This window comes from Centrocercus urophasianus, unplaced genomic scaffold (assembly GCF_019232065.1).
Source record: "Centrocercus urophasianus isolate 14NV4802_14NV808 unplaced genomic scaffold, USGS_Curo_1.0 seq_24, whole genome shotgun sequence".
NCBI classification, from domain to species: Eukaryota; Metazoa; Chordata; class Aves; order Galliformes; family Phasianidae; genus Centrocercus; species Centrocercus urophasianus.
In genome coordinates, this window is record NW_024884800.1 from 13,012,206 (window position 1) to 13,032,656 (window position 20,451).

General features: G+C 43.0%; 1 protein-coding gene across 7 annotated transcripts in view; it reads left to right on the forward strand.

Annotated features, from left to right (window-relative positions):
- The first annotated feature begins 2,354 nt into the window (after positions 1–2,354).
- Positions 2,355–20,451, forward strand: part of DCX (doublecortin) — a 78,360-nt gene continuing 60,263 nt past the window's right edge. For 5 of the 7 annotated variants that reach the window (XM_042825125.1, XM_042825128.1, XM_042825130.1 and 2 more), the window contains exons 1-3: positions 4,241–4,386; positions 10,153–10,360; positions 11,889–12,279. In XM_042825125.1, coding sequence (XP_042681059.1) covers positions 11,916–12,279 — 364 coding nt within the window. In that variant the 5' untranslated portion in view covers positions 4,241–4,386; positions 10,153–10,360; positions 11,889–11,915. Of the gene's footprint in view, positions 2,395–4,240; positions 4,387–10,152; positions 10,361–11,888; positions 12,280–20,451 lie in introns of those variants that run through there. The other 2 variants (XM_042825126.1, XM_042825127.1) reach the window with 2 other exon arrangements.

Below are 20,451 nucleotides of genomic sequence, written 5' to 3' on the forward strand. Positions count from 1 at the left end.
CAATTCTTTTTTCTTGCATGGAAGTCCCTCCCCTTGCTTTAGCCTTCTGTCTAAGCTATACTTGTTCTCGTTGCTCTAACTCACCCCTGCTCTCCACCTCTTCCACAGCATCACAGCTATGTTGGCAGTGGGCCATCTAGCACTCCAGATGGCTGGCACTTGCTGCTTCTGCCACAGGCTGAGGTAATGAGCTAGTTATTTCAGAAAAAAATCCAATGCTATTTACTTCAGGGAATGGTGACACCAGAATAAGTTATTACATGCCTCATTTCTGAAGGCTGTGTTCCCTGCTAGTTAAGATCTCTTTCAGTAAGGTTCCTCTAAATCTGCTCCATAACTCCCTGACTGCGGTATGGAACAGGCTGTTTTCTAATGATGGTATAGTAGCACCTCTCCTCTACTTAAGGACTGCTTACCCTTAGTGTAATCCACATCATAGGTATTTTTTCCAGCTAGTGTGAAGAACATAAGGGAACAAGAGCTCTCTTGCTAGACTGTAATGCAGCCTATCCCAGTATGCAAGTAAATTAATGGTACTTGCTGAGGATGGTGTAGCATTTACTCATACTGTATTCTATGTTTCAGTGCTCCAAAAAATCCTGCTTCCTTAGATTCAAGGCATTAGGTTTTGTATACTGCAGACTTTCCTCATGAATCCTATTGTGCAGTCTCTGCATGCTTTATAATCAGCAGAGACTTCATGATAATTCAATTCATGAGCCAAACCAGTGAATATTTTGCTTCTGCTGTGAAGCTGGTTTAGGCCAAGTAAAATGTATATATATTTTTTTTCCTAGAAGCTAGTTGTGATCCATGGGAAAATGAGTAACAGCATGTGGAATAGTCACTGCATGGTAGAAGTTGTGTATGTGGTGGGGGCAGCAATAATTAATAGTTGTCTCTTCTGGGATGTTGATACTCTGCTGGACTGTGGCTAAGCTGGAGAGCTTTGGTAGAGAGTAGTGAAGTTGAAACTGATGGGCAATTGGTTCCTGTTAACAAATATTCTTTGTCCTGGGTTTTGTTGAGTTCCTTTCCCTATAGCATGAACACACCAGCAACAGTGAGTTATCATCCATCCCTGTCACAGCATGAGCTCACCCCAGTGGCCTACCACAACCTACTGCTCCGTACCAAGCGACACCTCTGACATCCACAGCCTGCTAAATCCTGCAGTGGACTGAAGGGGTAGTTACAGCAACTGATATGAATATTAAAAAGCTGTCTTCTGAAATCTAATTGCATCTCCTTGAAATTGATAGCTATTTGGCCAGTGTAAATTAAATAACTTACTGCTAATCTCTATTTTGGAAGAGAAGATAGAAAGCAGCCCTCCAATGAAATAACTCCATATTCTAATTTAAAACAATAGTTCAGTGAATGTCTTCTCCCCGGATAATTAGCAGGATGTTGCTGTAATCTCTTCCCTCACTATAACTCAAATCCCCCCCTTAATGACTCTACAGTGGTAACTTTTTCAGTAGTCTTTCCCTGCTGTGTTCTGCTTGGTACTGATCATTCTGTATGTGAGAAAACTGATGTTTCTTGATTCCTCAGCTCTTCTCAAGGAAACTCAAATTCCTGAAGCATGGGTTTGTTGAAGAGCTAAGAAGACTGAGCAGTTTTCAGCTTCGGATCTAAACTCTCCCTTTGTATATGCAGAAGCACAGGCTGTAGGAAAGATTAGGCTCCGCTCTGAAGAGAACAGATTCTCTGCGTGCATTCATGTTGTGTAGGTCAGGCTGGTAAGGCCTGGTCAGCAAGCAGCATCCTTCTTATGGCTTTTAGTACAGAGCTCAGCTGAGGATGAAAAGTGTGCATATTGTGGGTTGTGGCTTGTCTGAATGTGAGTTCTGGCTCTATTCCTCTGGATTCTGTTGGGTGCCTGGAAACCCTCGTTCTGTGTTTTGATGGTGTGAAACAAAGCACTGCTCCTGCTGAGGAAGCTCTTACTTGAACTCTGAGGACTGCCAAACCTGCTGCCCTCCAGCTTTTAAAAATCTAGGGAGACTCCAAATGTTTACAGCCTTCCAAATGTTAACTGCACATAAAACTTAAACACTCTAATTCCATGAATTGTTGGTGGGAGGGAAATATTTGAATGGTAATTTACAGTGCAAATTAGAAGTTATCATACAGCTGGACGGAAGGAAATCTCAAGCACGGGGACTGTATGGGAACTGCTGAGTCATGGCCTGAACCTCTGATTGATCACCTGAGGTGAGCCATGAGCCAGCCAGAGGAGCACAGGTGAAGGCAATTCACTGTGCTGCCAGAAGGGGTGGAGCCAGGCTGCACCCCTTCTAGACCTATTGAAGAGCTGGCTACCAGTGGGGAAGGATCTCTTCTGGAGATTGCCTCTGCTGGTGTTTTGTGGGTGAGCCCAGGATAAGGGTAAGCCTTCTATTTATTCTCTTTTGTTGTCATAGTCTGCTTTGCCTAACTCTCTTGTTTATTTCATGATCATACCATCCTAGTATTCTTTGATTATACAGGGACATTTCAAAATGTGATCTAGGCATGAGGGTTTATATTCTGTCTGAATTGGCAGTGTATAATTTAAACCTATACTTCAGACAGTGTTGCTTAAAAGAAACTGGTCCTTTGCAGGGGTTTTGGAAGTATAAAAGAAAACTGAGACTCTTAAATCTCAGCAATGTATGACCATGTGCAGGTTGCGTGAGCTTCCCATGTTTTAGCATTGAGAAGCCAGTAAGAATTTTACAGAACGAGTTAAACTATGAAAATGGGTTAAGGAATGCCACAGGGATGTTACTAATACAGCGTGGCTGCAGTAGGGTTTAAAACAGCTGGATGTCTCCTTTACCCTTCCTTCGAAGTTTTAATTGCAAGGACGAAGCTTCTCTGACCCTCTGGCTGCCACCCACACTACAGGTCTGCACGGCTCAACAGCCACTACAAACTCCTGAGCGGGTTGCCATCTGCTGGCATTGCCTTTAACTGCTTCCTCTTGGGGCAGCGAAGGGAAGGGCGTTTACAAAATACGGGGAAGCAAGTCTGACTTGTGAATGCCTGATAATGTTTTCTTTAAGTGTTTTCTAAATCCTTTAACCAATTGTCTGTGTTGGTTTAGCAGGCCTTGCATTAAGGGGAAGAAAGCTGTTGTATGAGGAGCCTGTTCCTGGTGTCTGTTGTAATTTGAAATGATTTCTTATCACCCAATGGGCTACATGAAACAAAACAGTAATTAGCTTCTGCAAAGCCTTCCTTTGGTCTGACGTGAATCAAACAAGTCACATCGCAGATTGTTTCAATGCAGTGCGAAGCTGTGACTCCATCTCTGGGATTTGTTTCCCCCTGTATACAGCTCAAATCCCAAGCTTGAGCAAGGGTCATTCTGCTTTTCAAGATCCTGTAAAGTGCAAAATCAAACAAAAACAAGAGCAAATCTGTTCTTTTTTCAGTTTAGGGATGCTAAATCATTGAATCCTACTGTGCAAATGGAGAAAGATTTGTGTAAATCTGGCTGTGTCATTGTCAAGAAGCTGCAGTCCAGCCCTGACTACCCATTCAAGATGTCTGAGATGTTGTTAGCTTCTTGTAAGTGTCAATGTGTGCTGAAACTTGTAGGAAGAAAAACCAGGTTATGGGAATTGATTTCCTAAGAGGAAGTTTAAACAAATCTATCAGCTATCCGTTCCTTTGAATTAAATCACTATCATTAAATACTAACTATATTGTTCAGCTTTACCTGAAATTCTGATCAGAAGTGATCCCTTGTAGTAGGAAGTAGCATCATGCTGTACAGACACTGCCTGTTGTGATGATGAATAATCGTTACATGGCTCTCAGTAGCTGGGTAGCAATCAGGCTATGCTACTGCCCACCAGCCCACCAAGTTGCAGGGAAGTGAGCGTGTTCCAGAGCTGGCAGTGTCCTTGCAAGTCATCAAGGCAAAAAGCCTGTCTGCTTGCTCCTTTCCACAAAGCAGGAAAGAAGGTGGGAAGTGCAAAGTGTAGGAGAGATCATCTGTTTCTTTTGCCATAGCAATTCATCAGATGGACTAACTGTTGTGCCTGCAAATCCTTCTTAGCATCTCACGGCACACACTACAGCACTGCTAGTGAAGCACGGTGCTGCTTACGGGCGCATGATGTCCTCCCTTTCTAGGGAGCAAATAATATGCTTGAGAGTTGCACTTCCTCCAAACTGATGAGTCCTCGAACGAGGATCGCTTCGCACTCCGATGCTCAATTTCACCACATGGTGGCATCGTTGCTGTCTTACTGATGCCTACAGCCCGAGGATCAGCCCAAAGATCTACGAGGTTTGCACCGAGGTTTTCACGGACGTCCCGACGATGATTGCTGCGGGTGCTTGAGGAGTACGACGCGGTTCCGTGGTGCTTTGTGAGGCACGGTGGAGGTACCCTTTGTGCACTGAACTTATGCATTCAGACTCACGTCTGGCTTACTGTTTCCTGTCACATCTGCCAACCTCACAGGGAACCACTCTGCACTGGTGTTGCTCTCTCTGTGAATGGCCTGGGTGTGGTGTGACATTCCACTCCTTTGTGATTAACGCTGTAGAAAGTAAAACTAATCTCCTTTCAGGTTCCCCTTTCGCACCTCAATAGAAAAGGCAGGGAAGGAGACTTGAAACGGATGTCCCATGATATAAAGGTGGTATGGTGACATTCTGTTGGGATTTGATGTGTACTCAGCACTAGGAACTGAAACCTGTTGTTGCAGGAGTACCTCCACTTGGCAGTTCAGCAGATGCTAACAGAGGAGAGAACAGTGGTTATGACCAACTGGACTCTCATTAAAGCCAGTCTGGTACTAATATTCTTTTATTACAACTAGCAAGGATCGAATCTGATGTTTTGCACTATTACGGCGTTTCATCAGTTGATTTATCTGACTTGAGCCAACTTGCCTTTAGACATAAAGACCACCCTCAAGTTCACAGTGAGCAGAGAGCTGGTCCCATTTGAACACGCTAGGGCTTATTTTTCTGGAGTTGAGCTCATGGGAAATATCTGTATTTCTTTATACTTTCTGAGTAGACCCTTTTTGGCTCCAGCTCCAGTGATTAATAAGTGTTAAGAATTGTGGAGTATAAAATGGAAGCCTTTTCTATCCGGTGCCTGAAATCATATAATCTTTGCTTGTTCGGAGTGTTTACGTAGTTGGTTCTGGGTAACCTTTTATGAGATCTTGTTAGATTGAATATACTGGTAAGGACACCTTCAGATGAGAGATCAAGACTATCTTCTAATCTGGTTCTTGATCCAAACATTGGCTGTGAATCCTGATGTTCTGGTACAGTTCTTCTGTTCAGTCAAACAGTGGTTTACAAACTTTTCCAGACCAGGGGTTTCTTATAATGGGTAGTATACCCATACAGTAGTGTGTAGTAATTGTTTATCTTACACTGGGGGGAAGGTTCACAATAAAAAGGACATATATAATGTGGAAACAGCATTGGAACCAGCACTGGAGTTTCTGGTGTCAGCTTCTCACTCAGTAAAATCACCATTATTGAATCGTAAAATGACTTGAGTTGGAAGGGAGCTTAAAGACCATCTAGTTCCAAACCTCACTCTGGGCTGGTTGCCATCCACCAGCTCAGGCCCCATCCCATCTAGTCTTGAGCACCTCCAGGGATGGGGCACTCACAGCTCTCTGGGCAGCAGTGCCAAGGCCTCACTACCCTCTGTGTCAAGAATTTCCTCCTAATATCTAATCTAATCATCTGGTATTCCTGAGATGTTAAACTATTATCTGGTTTTCAGCAAGCTGTACATTCCTAAAACAAACAAATCAACAAAAAAGCCCACCCTGGACTAGCCAAAGAAAACCCCAAATTAAAACCTACTAAAGTTTCCTAAAATGATCAGCATCAAAGCACTGACCTTTGTACTCGTGTAGTCCCTGCCCATCACACAGGATGATCGTGATTTCTTTCAACTCCAAATTTCACAATTTGCCTCAGAGGTTGAGAGCTCCAGGCTGGTGTAATTTGTCCTTTTATTACCTCTAGTCTTTTCCAGTGCTATGCTGCAGAGTTTAAAAAAAAAAAACAAAACAAAAAAAAAAAAAAAACAAACTTCCTGATGTCTCCTAAAGCCACTAAAGGTATTTTTCATCTTCCATTGAAAGTTTTAGTCTTGTAGGTCAATTATCAAGAAATTAGTAGTCTTGATCATGAGTCTCCTATGTGCTACAATGCGGCCCATAGACAACCTTTGAGGAAGGAGAGATCTAGATTCCTTGTGGTTTCATTTGTCATGGCCTTGGCTGGGACTTGCAGACCATATATCATGCTTAGTTTGGTCAGCAGAAACATACTGACAACGTCTGTGAGCTTCTGCATGTTCCCCAACATAGAGGCAATGCATGTGGCAGATGTTTCCATGTCTTTCTGCAAGCTTTGCAGATTTCTGTTGCGGGGAAACTGTGTCACTGAACTGCCACCAAAATTTGCCTTGTAGAACCCACTGGATGTGGCAGGATTTATAAAAGAATACCTTGGATGAGGGTGTCTTGTTTTCTCTGTCAGGGAATTTGTTTTCAGCCGTGGAATATTTATTCATCTATGTGATTTGTTGCTTTGTAGAATGGAGGGAATAAGCCAGATGAAATGTAATGTTGAAGGTATTTTTTGGATGAGTGTTGTGCTTTTTAGTGCTTTATTGTATCTGGGTGTGTTGGGAATGTCTTTGCGTCACTGAATTAATTCTTTGGGCTGCATTGTTTCCAGATACTTAAAAAGGGTTTATTAGCACAGGGAATGGCCTTTTCACTTGTAGCATGCTTCTTTTTGATCCCTCAGAGGAAGGAACAGCTCCTTTCTCCTAAACTTCAGCAGAAGTTTATCTGCCAAGGGTGTGGGGCTGCAGCAGCACAGAAGCATTAATTCAGCACAGCTGCAGGCTGTCTCCAAAGGAGTGACAGGTCCCACCCAAAGGGTGTTGTTGCTGTGGGATGCAGGTGAGAACCTCACACTCTCTGGCTGCTGCAGGTGGCCTTGGAGCCCAGCCAAACTTGGAATCTACAGCTTCCAACCTTTCCTCCTTCCCTGGATAGAAAACTCTGTCCCTTCTGTTTCCTGGGGTTTTCAGTGATTCAGGCTACAGATGGGACTGTATGGCCTCTACAGATGGTTACGAGGCAAGGAGTGGGGCAGCTATGCTGTGAAGGTAAACCTCCTACTTTCCTGGCAGTAAGCTGAATTTGGCTCACAAGCTTTGGTATTTAAAAGACTTTCGGATGTGTGTGGTCCATATAAAAATAAGTATTCAAAGGAAACTAACACTGCGTGGTGAAAATCTGTGAAGTGCTCATTGCTTATAGTACTATGTAGGAGAAACTTAACTCTATGGGCCAATATAGGATAGTTCTTCAATGAACTATCAGCTCCTCAGGTTTAAAGGCTGTTGCTCTATAGTTTCAGGAGTGAGTTACTGGCCTTATGGATCTTAGGTTTTGACTGCCTCAACACATTTGACAGAGCCCTGAAATAGTTATTTGTGATCTCAGAGTGCTTTGGCACAAGGATCTCATCCAACAAAGCTTTGAAAGGAGTGATCAGATACGACATCTTCAAAGCAGTCCAGAAGCGTGGAGGTGAAAATAAAATTAAACATGCATCTGCATAGACTGACATGACAATGATGATCCAAGTTTTCCTACAGAAGCAGTGATCACTTGATTTTAATTTTTTCCAAAAACTTTATCTGTGGTGCAGCCAGATTCAGCTGATTAGCACCCTTACATTGTGATGTGCTATGAATAAACAAAATTTTTATAGAGTTCAGGACATATTATTAGCAAGGCAATGGAAGGCCGACATAGAAAGTACTTAAGATTGACTCCTGATAATAGAAACTGGGTTTTGTATGTACATATGGGGAAGTTAGCACAGAAACAGTCACAGAATCTCTTTTATCTGCACTCTGCTCTTCTCTGAAGTATCACAGTTGCTTGGCAATGGCAACAAACATGTCTTTTCCCAGATTTAGTTACATAGGCAGAAGTCTAAATGCTAGCTTCCTCAGAGGAAAGATGATTCACCTGATTTAAAGCAGATATTTTAATCTGAAAAGCTATATTTGTCTTTGCTTTTTAGCAAGATGAGGCTATTGATGGGAAGAAGAATTTTTCCAATTCTTGGTACCTCACGCTGCCTAAAATGGTTTAGATTTGTCTCAGGGAATGATTCTCTTCTGAAGTAAATAGGTTTTGACCAACATCAACTCCTCGGGGCCAGTGAAGAAGTATTCATCAAGAAAGGGTTGTTTATTTCCATGCCATATTGCCCAGCCAGCGTCTGTAGAATGAGATGATTCTGCTTTCACTTGCAGAGAAGCAAATGTGGTGTGATTCCATTGGGAATGTCACATCAGTCTGGCTTCAGGGCTCTTCACCTCCAATGATGCTCTGGCTGCTGAGATTCTTCTTGCCTGTGGCAGGATTAAAGGGGGACACAGTACTTCCTGTGATTTGGGCACCTTATACAAATAACGTGGTTACACCAAAGATGGACATTGTTACCACTGACTGTAGAGACCTTATCCTTCAGTCAAGAACAAATACCAGGTTTCTTGTCAATGTGCTTAACACGGAATGATTTTAAAAGCAAGTGCCCATGCTCAAAAGCTTATGATAGTGTCCTGAGTAGGCATGGTCATATACACACGCTTCGTTTTCTCATTGGTGGATGAGATTTTGGGGGTTAAAAAGAAGAGCTGTCTTCTAATACTGTTCGAGACTATTTGCCCTCCTCATAGACTCCATAGGAGTCAAACTTGGGAGATAATTTGTATGGCATGAATTTACATCACCCTTCCACCTTGCCACAAACTAGTATCCAAATGCCTCAGGCATGCAAGACTGAAGACTAAATTTTATTTCCTTTCCTCTATTTTTGCTGTCGCTGCTCTGAGCACATGTATCATAATTTATGTCTTTGCATTTTAAAAGTATGAAAACTTAAAACAGTCTCTTGTATAGTATAGGGAAGAATTGTTTATCGTGGACAGATTATGTGCATGGTGATGAATGTCCATATATCTGATTTGGGAATGGGAAGGAGAGTAGATCTTTGGCTTCCTCTGTAGTGATTCCATGAAGCACAAGGGGAGCAGATGACAGCTTTTGCAGAGGACACAAGGGAACCTTATATGAATGAAAAGATTTCGGGGAAGAAGAAAACTTTTCACAAATGTTATGTGTGAAAGTTGCTGGGAAGAGGTGCTTTGAGTGGATTCATCAGCACTGCCTGGACAATCATCTACAGGACAGACAAAGCTGGAATAAATACTATTTTTTTTTCCTGTTTAAATGCATAATGTGCCAGAATGAAGAAAATCTGATGTTTTCATTCAAAACAGACAGAGCATTGTTAGGAAAGATCTCCTTCTACAGATGAGAAGACCCTCCCATTTCCAAGCCTTATTCCTATTTAAAGTAAAGATAATACCAGCATCAGCAGGGTTAGGAGTGGGGTTTGCAGTGCTGCTCCTTCATGTAGGATGGAAATCTCTCTTATAGTGCAGATGAAAGATTTTGTTGTCTCAGGGAAAGAGGCTAGTGCAATTTTGAAACAGATGAATTCTCCTGTTAAGTCCGAATTCTCTTTTGTTTGTTTGGTATATAAGCCAAACTGAATCTGTTGGGTTAGGTTTGTGTTGATTGACTCCGTCCTGAACCCCTTGGCTACTTGAATGCAGAGCTTTGGTTTTGACGTATATCCAGTGCTAGTGGAGAAAAATTATTCAAGTGCACTGCATATGTAACCACCAAGCCAATTGTCCCTTCCTGCTTGCCAGTGTAAACCATGAATGCTGTGTGAAACCAGTACAGCAGCAGGACTGGGCCCAGTGCCACTGTTAACTTTTTTTTCTTAAATTGCTTTACTAACACACTACAGCCTTGTGCCAGTATTGTAGGACATAGTAAGCTAGTAGCCATGACCTCCCTATACTGTAATCCTATAAAATTGGTGCATCAGTCTAATTACGCTCTATTTTCAGTGGGGCTAGATGCTTTAGTGGTGAAGTTAAAGCCAAGGAGAAATTTACTTCCTTCGGAACACAAGCCCCAAACTTACCCCTTTAAACTTTTGCTTAACCATCTATTAACATACCCAGAGCTAGAATGACCACACCCTTTTTTTCCCACTCAGATACAGAGAAGATTACAATAAGATGAATGATGATTAGAGTAAAAACCATTGAGGCAAAGTTACCATGAAGGGATCGAACAAGGCACTAGGACCTAGGAGGCGTCTCATCCACCCTGGCAGGAATTTCTTGCTTGGAGCTCAGACAACAAAGGCAGAGCGAGCCTGGTTTTCTTTCTCTCAGCATCTCCACCCTGCGCGCTGAAAACCGGTGAGTAGAGCTCTTTCGAGTGACTTGCATGCAGAAAAGTAGCAGATGTCAGATGGAAGGAGGAATCTTTCTTTTAGTACCTTACAGCATCTGCAGTTCATTTTTAAACAAAACCCCCGAATCCTCTGTTTCATTCCCGAAGTTGCTTGGATGTTTCATTGTTCAGTACATGTCACCCGACTGCATGTACCCCAGCTGGCATTGTGCGGAAAACGTTCCGAACTTGGGGCTTTCTCTGCAGATTGCCTGCATTGTCATCTGCTTTACCGCAGGCTGAGGACAATGATTTTTCTCGTGCAGGTCACGGTGACATTGTAAAACACAGCGAAGCAGCAGTTCTGGCAAACGTGAGGGGTGGGGAACTGATAGCAACAGCTTTTCCTAGATTTGTACCTGGCTGCCAAATGTGGGATGTAAATCCCATTTCTGCCTCGTGTTAACATGCAAGCAACATACGTGAGTTGCATGTTTCTAGTTTACAGAGGGAATGGAAGAGCAGGACTGGGGGGATTTCTCCTCCTTTTGTGTTGGGGTTTGGTGCAGGGGAAAGGTTGTTCTTAAGCATAAACTGAAGACCATGTGAAAATTGCTGATTACTGTCTGTCAGCTCAAGTCTCTGCTTTTCTGAGCTCTTCCCTTGCGCAAGGAGCCCCCCTGTGCTCAGAACAATGAAAGGTGAGCTGGCAGGGGCGGCGTGTCCCTTGGGCAGGGGCACTTCCAGCAATTAAATCACTTAAGACCAGGAGGGGGGAGGTTGGAAGAGTTGGAAATAGCTCCTTTATTTTCTCCTCCTCATTAAATGGGAGCTGAAATGCAATTCAGAGGAGGCTCAGGCTGCTGAAAAGGGCTCATAGAAGCCTCGTTTCAATGACAGATTTTTCTTTCCAGTCATTTCTTCTTAGAGATGTAGGCTGGTCCTGGGAATTGATTGATGGGCTAGGAGGGGGCTGCGGATAGGGGGAAGGGTGGGATGGATCTCATTGTTAACCCTTATTGAACAGGCTGTCACAAAGAAACTGCTTAGTCCCCTGTGACCATTCTTTCATAAATGCCAGTTTATTCTAATGTTAAATATTCAGATGCTCTGATTCCTTCCGTGATTCGACAGATTGAAGGGCTGACTCACTGGGATCTCCTTGTTTTCTGTTGCCAAAGGAAACCTCACAGGGCTCAGAGGTTTAATTCACTGCCAACTGGTGTTCGGATGAGTTTTTGGGGGCTGAGATGCAACTCCCTTTGGCTTCAAGTCCCAATTTACTACACTCCGAAAACTCCCAGGTGTAGGAGCAGACTGTTCTCTAGTAATATGTTCCCTGCCCCCAGTAATTGGATCCCTTTCACAGCGCGGACCCCTCCTACCCTCAGTCCCCAGAATCGATACAAATCTGGGTCAGGGGAGGGGATGCTTCTCAAATAAATCTGGCCTGCTCCAGACGCAGCTCTGTCTTTTTTTTCTTGCTGGACTGTGGCTCTGCTTGGCTCTAACCTGTCCTCTTCGCACTCCTTTTCTTCCCGTCTTCCTGCTCAGCTTCAAATCTTTAGGGTTCACCAAACTATGGAACTTGATTTTGGACACTTTGACGAACGAGACAAGGCGTCCAGAAACATGCGAGGCTCACGTATGAATGGGTTGCCCAGTCCTACTCACAGTGCTCATTGTAGCTTCTACAGAACCAGGACCTTACAGGCACTGAGTAATGAGAAGAAAGCCAAGAAGGTGCGTTTCTATCGCAACGGGGACCGCTACTTCAAGGGAATTGTATATGCTGTGTCTTCCGACCGCTTCCGAAGTTTTGATGCTCTCCTGGCTGACCTGACCCGGTCCCTGTCTGACAACATCAATCTGCCTCAGGGAGTCCGTTACATTTACACCATTGATGGATCGCGGAAGATTGGAAGCATGGATGAGCTGGAGGAAGGTAATTGGCATTGCTGGCTGGTGCAGTGAGGAGGCGGGGTGAGAAGGGGGCTGCACCACTTTGGCCTTTTCCTTAGGTCACATTTCCTGCAGGCCCAGGGATGCTTCTGCCCCTCTGTGTTGAACCTGCCCTATCTCCTTCCCTGCACAGAGATGCAGAGGAGTGTGGCAGCCCTCAAGGTGCCTCTGGCATGCTCGCTCCAGTGCAGATGCAGAGCTTGAGGGGTGTGTCTTACTCTGGACTAGACATGGCTGTGTGCATGGCTCAGGGGGCTGTCTGAGGGCGTCCCTGTGTCTGTCCAAATTGGGCTAGGGTCCCACTGGGGTTGGATGCATATGAGTAGAAAATGCTATGACTGTACGTGTGTTGGGGTCATGCAGTGCGTATGTAACAGGGTTTCTGCACAATGTATGATGGGGGTAGGAGGGATTTATGCAGTGTTTAAGGGTGTGCAGTGTGGGGCTCATGAACAATGTGTATGGGAGCACTGGCTGGGATGTGCGGGGGATTATGGAATGTTGGGATGTGGGGTGAGTGTTTAAGGAGGTGTGTTAGCGGTTCAGGAAGCATTTGAGGAGTGCGGAGGGGTGTGTCAGGAGCTCGTGCATTGCGTTTGGGGGCAGTTAATGATCAACGTGTGTGCATGGAAAGGATGTTGAGAGGGGTTGCACTTGGTTAAATTTGAGGTTTTATATGTAGAGATATGTGGAAGAAGTTGTAAGGAGGGTTCCTAGAGGGGGTTCATGCTCAGGGGTGTGTTGGAAGGGTTATGCTCAGTGAATGTTGTAGAGGGATGTTGGGCTTTGTGTGTAAGAGGTGGTGGAGGATTCTTGCACAGTGATGTGTAAGGAAGGAGTGTTGGGGGGGTTCATATGCTGTGTATGAGTAGGGTTCATGCGGGGTACGTACAGAAGGTAGGTATGTTGAAATGGAGTGTGCGTGTGCAAGGAAGTGTATCTGGGGAGTGTTTCTACAGAGACTGTGTGTGGTGGGGGCTGATGTGGGCCAGGCTGCTACGATAAGTTTGTGGAAAAGTGTGGGAAGACATCTCATGTGTGGAAAAAAGGTCTGAGTGTGCAGGAGATGCTTGGTGCAGGTCAGAGTGCCTCTCTGTTTCTAGAGAGGCTGGCAGTGTGCCTGTTCCTTTGAGCATCACCTGGGCTGTGGGATGAAGGAATTACCATGAAGTTCAGCCTCTGCAGTGGTGGGCTGCTGCTGTGGGTGCTGCTAGGAGGATGCCCAAGGCAAAAATCACTGCAAAGCCAGTCCTGCATCCTTGCCTGAGGCATGGCCACAGGTGAGCTCTGCTGGTGGCACAGCTTGAGCAGGGTGCATGGAGAACGTCCTCTCTCTTGCTCTGCTTTTCTCTTTCCAGACCAATTCAGACACTTCATCCTTTGTTTGGGCCTGGAATACCCTGATTATCTTATTGCAAAAGGAGAGGTGCTTTCCTCTCTTCTTTGTTTTCTTCCAAGTAGATGGTTTGAGGGATGTGGTGGCTTCAGAAAAGCCACAAGGCTTCTGCTTTAATAGGACAGTAATGTAAGCCCCTGAACTGCTGGGGCAACCTCAGCAGGGAATCATCAAGTGACCCTGAGTTTAGCCTCTTTTCCTTATCTGTCAAGTGGGATGCTCCTTTCCCCAAAATAGTTTGTGGAGAAAAGAACACAATGGAACAATAACATTTTTCACAGAAGAGTTTCACTGGGAACAAGTCAATGCTTTTCACAGAGATGATGCAATCCTAGTAGAGTTATTCTCAGCTGAGTTATCATACAGCTGTCAAATGGGTGTGTGGCCTCCCTAATTTTAGAGATTCTGCCATCTTTTTCTCATCACTTTTAATATGGCCACAGCCTATCTCTAATGACGGCTCTCAGTCCTTTTTTCTTTTGTTTTGGTCAGAAGTTAACAAGACTTTCATAATTACACTTGTTTTACAATGAAATTTGTGCTGCAGATAAGAAAGTACCTAGTTCTTCAAAATACATTGTTTTATTGATTGAGGTGTAAGCAGGGGACACTGACATTTGGGTTCTGGCTTTGTTCTACCAGAACAGTGTCTGGAAACAGCACTGAAGATGTGACACTGAAACAAAAATGGGATTGACTGTGTTGCAGTATCCCCAGCAGAGCATTAGCTAGTAGGAAAATAGAATCTGATCAAAATGAAAAAAAAGATAATCTAACATCTTAAAATGCTAAAGGAGATCTATCTGCTGTTATTAACAGTTTAATGATAATATTCCCATAGTGCTAATTTAGAAAGGCAATCTTGGAGAGGCACAAATACCATGGTTGCAGACAATCCTTTGTTAAACTATGCTACTGGTCTGTGTGTTTGTGTAACTGTGTTCTAGGTACACATGAAGAAAAACAGAACTTGAGCATATTTGCACTGTGGCATGCAAAACAGTACAGACACTTGACAGTATGTTTGCCATATAATTAGCTTTCTGGTTAGAGACTGACAGCAACTAAAGCAGTTTTAGTTGCTAAAAGGTGACTAATTCATTATTGTAATTTCCAGTAAATAAGTAGAACGTAGGAAATGAAGTTATTGGAGGGGCTAATTTCAGTCTGATTTTCAGTAGCTTGTAAATTACCACTAGTCTTTCGCACCGCATTCTGGGTACTTGATTATTCTGCATGATTAAAAATGTATTTATATGGTATAGTCTGAATGTACTTCTGTAGGGTAGAGAATGATACTGCACAATACCAATAACCTCAAGACAGCAGGTATTTCACATGAACAGAAATGCTTGGTGAGCTACTAACTAATGGTTCTTGAAGTAACCCTTTGGATCTCTAGGGTCAGACTTGGTAGACGTCCTTCACTGGAATTAGGGGCCATTCTCCTAAGGTTCTTGATGAATGCATGTTTTCCTTTCCAGTCTGCCTAAGATGGAATAAGTGAAGTCTCTTCTACTCTTCTGGTCACATCTCATATCTATCAGCTGGGATGTGCCTCTTGATCTGTACTGAACTTGGCACTGTCCACTTATTCTGTACTGCCTCCTGTGCTGGACTTGTCTATGTTCATGTCTGCCAATGACTTTTAAAGTCGTCTTCTCTGATCATTTTTTCTCTCTTGCTATCACTAATACAGATCATCTTCATTCACTGCATTCATCGTCTTAATCTTGACTCCTTGTTTTCATCATCAATTTTAATGCATCTGTAAATATGCAAAGTGCATGCTGCCATTGTTTAGAACTGTGGTCTTTCTTTATCTAGATGTTGATTTAATACAGTAGAGCATCCCATTCACTGTTCACCTCATCCTGACTATACGTAAATTGCTGACAGTGTCCTCTAGTTGCATGTTCTTTTGACTGAGTCAGGAGTGAATATTGCACCCCAGTGTTGCTATCTATCGTGGTTGTTCTAATCAATAAATGAGTTTTGGGAAAGAGCACCACGTGAATTTTATTCCTTTCATTTTATGATGAGTTCTAGTGACCAAGGCTTAGTAAACTCCCTGCCCAGAGAAATGGTAGTCTGAATATGTCAAGGTGCAGGAAGATATTGCCATTGAGGAACTGAGATAGCGGTAGACAGCCTGGTTTGTTTGTCCTAATTTTTTAGGACAGAAGAAAATGAACAAGAAAGATCAAACCTTGACTTTCAAGTTCATTCCATTCCTCAGTCTTTTTCAGGGCCTGGTCAGGGGTCTGGAGGTACATACTTCTATCAAGCGTTTGGTTTTAAAGTGGACTTTGGTCCTATTTCTGGAGTTCAATTTTTTGTGAATAAAGAGTTCTTTGTAGCACATGGTGGGGGTCAGAAATAAATATGAAATAAGCCTATATTGACTACAAATACAGTATAGATGAGGCATGCTAGGTAAGGCCAAAAATGCAAACTATGGATTAAAATCAATATTTGAGAGACAGTATGTCTCTCAAGCTGCAGAGCTTCTCCTCTGTGAGCTCCTGGTGTGCCAAAGCTATTAGGCAGGGTCAGAAGGCCCATCATATAATGGATTTATACTCTTGTCCTGTACTGGGCTGTTCTGGTCTGAAATCAGCCCCTACCTTAGTTTAAACATTAGAAAAATCTGAATGGAATTATGTTTTGTTCAGTGGGGTTTCATTGCAAATGTTCTTGGGTTATGTATGATATTTGAGGAAGTGTTTCCAAGCTTTTGTCATACCCTGGAGAGTCTTTTCTGGAGTCTTGTTCAGGAATGTTTAAAGTAGTCACAGGAGAGGCTCCACCTTAGAGCTGTACAGAGCCTGGTGCGTGTTGGGAATGAGGGCTTGGTAGGAAGTGCATCAAAGTCTCCACCCAATGCATGCATGTTCCAGTTTGTCTGGAAAGCTGAAGCTCCTGTAGTCCAATATTGAAACCTTGGTAACTTGGCATTGTTTGCTGTGACTGTTATCCCTAGAGCTTGGTTAATTATATCCTGTATAGCAATACATATTGTTGTTCTGTTTTATTTCCTTGATTATCTGAGCTGCCGCACTAGGATTAGTATGGTCCCTTGGTATGGAGTCAAGATTAGTAGGTAACCTGGCATGGTGAATCTTTATCATATAGTTGTGAAGGCAACTGGATAATCATGCATTTCATTTTCTCTTTCTTTTTTTAATTTTTTTTTTAGTTTTCCAATAGAGCATGAAGTGCTTCTCTCATGAGGAAGCTCCACGTGGAAGAGCCAAAGGAAGCTCTTCCACTGTTCCTTTTGCTGTGGTGAAGTAGGTCTTGAGGCAGAAGACAATCATTTTCAGTGCATAAAGTAGCAGGAAATTCACGCATTTGAATTCAAGGGCCTACTTTAACACAATATATAATGAACTCTGTGAGGAGTTAAGTCCACTTAATTCCTACTGAAGTCATAGTAAATCCCATGAAACATGAAAGCTGGGCACAGTAGCAAAGTCTCAACTTCGAGGCAGTAGAGCTAATAACCAAAATAATTGACTGCAGTCTACAGAGACAGTTTTTGGAATAACTACTAGCAGTTAGACTTTCAAAATGGCCTCAATCCAGCTTTTCCAATTTTTCTCAACTTCTGCACGGAATTCATTATACTTAAAAACTTGCTGGTGCACGCAGAACTTGCTGGTGCATGTTGATAAAGGATAACTTTTTTTTCCTGAAAGTACAACCTGTCATTTTTAGTATTGTCAAAAGAAGCCCTTCTAAGAGGGTTGAAGGCTTAGCACTCGTCTTGAGCTTAGAATCTCTGAGAAACCTTCTCTAAGGCAAACCTTATCTTTGCTGAGATCATCCCTTCTTTAGGAGCTGAATAATCTAATCGCCTTGTGCTTCTATCAAATTAGTAGCACAGTGATGTGTAATGCAGGTATAGCCAATACGGTTGTACAAGCTGATACAAGCTGTGGCTTCAGGTGGCAAACAATGCTGGCTTATGGTCAAAGCTCTACAGTCAGTCCATCTATTGCTAACAGTAGGATGAAAAGAATAAATAAAAGCTCTAGCTGGTCTGACAGCACAGTGGGAAACAGTGATACCTCCAGAGCACGCTGTCATGACGCCAAGTGCACAACATCCTGCAGGGCTTTGGCTTTGCAGTCCAGAAAGGGCATCTTGCACTGACCTAGCACTGCACTGGAAAAATGCTGTTCTTAGCACTGCTGCTCTCATGCCTGTAGTGCCATATTGAGCAGCAGTTTGGATGTTGCCTGGGATGATACTTCTCATCTTTACCAAAGCCTCCACCCCCATGTGAAATTCTCTTTGGTGCTGCCATTTGGGGTTTTGTTCGGAAGCAGCAAAATGGCTGTTCATTGTACTCATGGTTCCAGCTGTGTTTCTGCACATGCACACAGCTGCTTATTGTCTGAATATATGTTCCTGAAAATATTTGTGTGCAGGTTTTATGTTCAGGGCTGGGGAGTAATGTACCTCTTGGAGTTATTCCTTTGACTGAATCTCATATCTGCTTCCTCCCTTTCTCTGTTATGCTGTGCACTTCTGCAACCATGTTGTGCTTATCAGTTATACTTCTGGCACAAATGCACACCTTGAATTCTCATTAAAGATTCATCTACATATTGATGTAGCAGAGAAACCACTCCTCTCTGCTAGAAATATTCCCCCGTAAGATTTCTCTCCTTGGTGAACCTATGGCCACAGTGCACATACTCAAAACTGGAAAGTTCAAATGACTTCAGACCATTCTTGCTTGATTACACTACTACTTTATGGTAAGATGTGGGTAAAACTCAGCTGCATAAAGTGAAATAGCAAATGTTCCTGGTTGGCAAATGGTAAAGAGGATGTGCCTTACTGAGGAAATTTCATTGACATGGTTATGATTTGACAGCCAAAAACTGAGTTTAGAAATACATAAATTGTAGTTAATTTAAATTGAAACTAATGCTTCTGTGGTCAAGGAAGATGGAAATGCCTTTTCCTGGGAGCTATACAGCCATAACTGTGGAAGTGATACTAGGAAGAGCCACTGTTCTGAAGGGTGGAGCAGTGTCACTGTAAGCAAATTTCTGGTCAGTTTTAGAATTCAATAAAATATCTGCTAGGGATCAGGTTAAATAAAACCAAGTGAGAATGGACAGATGATATTTTCCACTTGTGACTGTGAGCATAATCTGAAAGTTTTATCCACAAGTACCTAGCATTGCATTTGTGGAAGCAAAGCATAGGCATGTTGCAATATGCCATTATTGCCTTTGGAGCCAGCTGTTCTAAGTACGCTAAGCAACTACACAGTGCAGTGAAGAATTTCAAAGGATTCACGTGGAATTAAGAATAGTAGCACTCTCCTAAACAGACCATTAATATCTTAAACTCACTTTAAAATGTGGACCTTAGTGTATTTTCCATAAATAAGACTTCATGTTTTAAAAATCACAGCATATGCCTATACTTTATTTAGTTGTGGTCTCCCAAAATACTGTGTAAAAACAAGTTATATTCAAGCCCAGCACCCCTTTGGTAGCTGATTGCTACTATTTTTCCGGTGTGGAAGCAAAGGCACAGGTCTGAACCTTTCACAGAAAAGCAGTGGTGAGAATAGGATTCAAGTCACTTCATATTGCACTTAGGTACAGAAATCCCTTTTCCCAAAGCATAATGTTACTGTTCTGTTCAGCATGCTCCCAAAGGCTCTGCTGCTTGGGAATTATCCGCTTGAGGAAGCTCAGGTTCTTAGGAGGGCTAATTCCCAGTTTGAGCATCTCAGACTCATTGCTGTGCTTCGTACTCAGTTATGAAAGTGCTGAGAAGCATGGGCCTCCTCTGCACCAGATGTTGCTTGGCTGAAGCAGATAAACAACGGCTTATTGCTTATTAATCGGAAAGATTTAACAAATACAGCATTTCTGGAAAACAATCAATAACTCCAGCGAGGATCCTTCATAACGTATGGAACTTTGTGAGATGTTTTTGCTTCTATTGGGTCCAATTCAAGAAGTGTGAGGCACTAAAGGAGCTTCACTTATGAGTGCTATATGAGCAGTTTATCAAGGAGTTCTGCTGATAGCTGGAGTATGCATGCTATAGATTGATTGTTCACACCAATAGAGCCTCCTGCTGGGGGTTCTGCTAGTCTGGAGTGCGCTAGTTAATAAATAGTATCCATCTTGAGACTTGTTAGATTTCTGCCTTCTGTGTTTCTGTCATTACTTCAGAAGGGACAACAATACCTGCTGCTTGGTGGTAAATGACTTTGGTGCTCTGCAGTTCAGGAGACAAAAGCTGCTGTTGGGGATGCAACTGCTGAGAACACACACTGCTTTCTGGCAAGTGAAATACAAAGTCAGGGCAAAAAGAAATCCAAACAATTGAACAGCCAAACATTCTGCAGCTTTTCAGTGGATTTTTGTGAATTCAAACGCCAACGGTGGCAAGGATATAAACAGTGTGCACTCCTTTGTTTTAAGCCTTTAGTAAGGCCTCTATGTGTGTGGTGTTGGTCTCTCCATGTGTTCCGTGAGGATCATCTCACTGCATTCACTAAAAAATGCCATTTAGTCATCAGAAGGATAACAGTGGGAGCACTGTGTACAAGGTGTATGTTTCATGCTTGGATCATACATTTTTCTGTGGAAATCGGTGGGCTCTTTGGAAATCCATATTTACACCTTTGCCAAGTAGATGTAAAATCCTATCTGGAAAGATTCCATATTGAAAAGCCAGATTCAGATGCAGGGCAGGCTCTTCAAAGACATCCAGGCC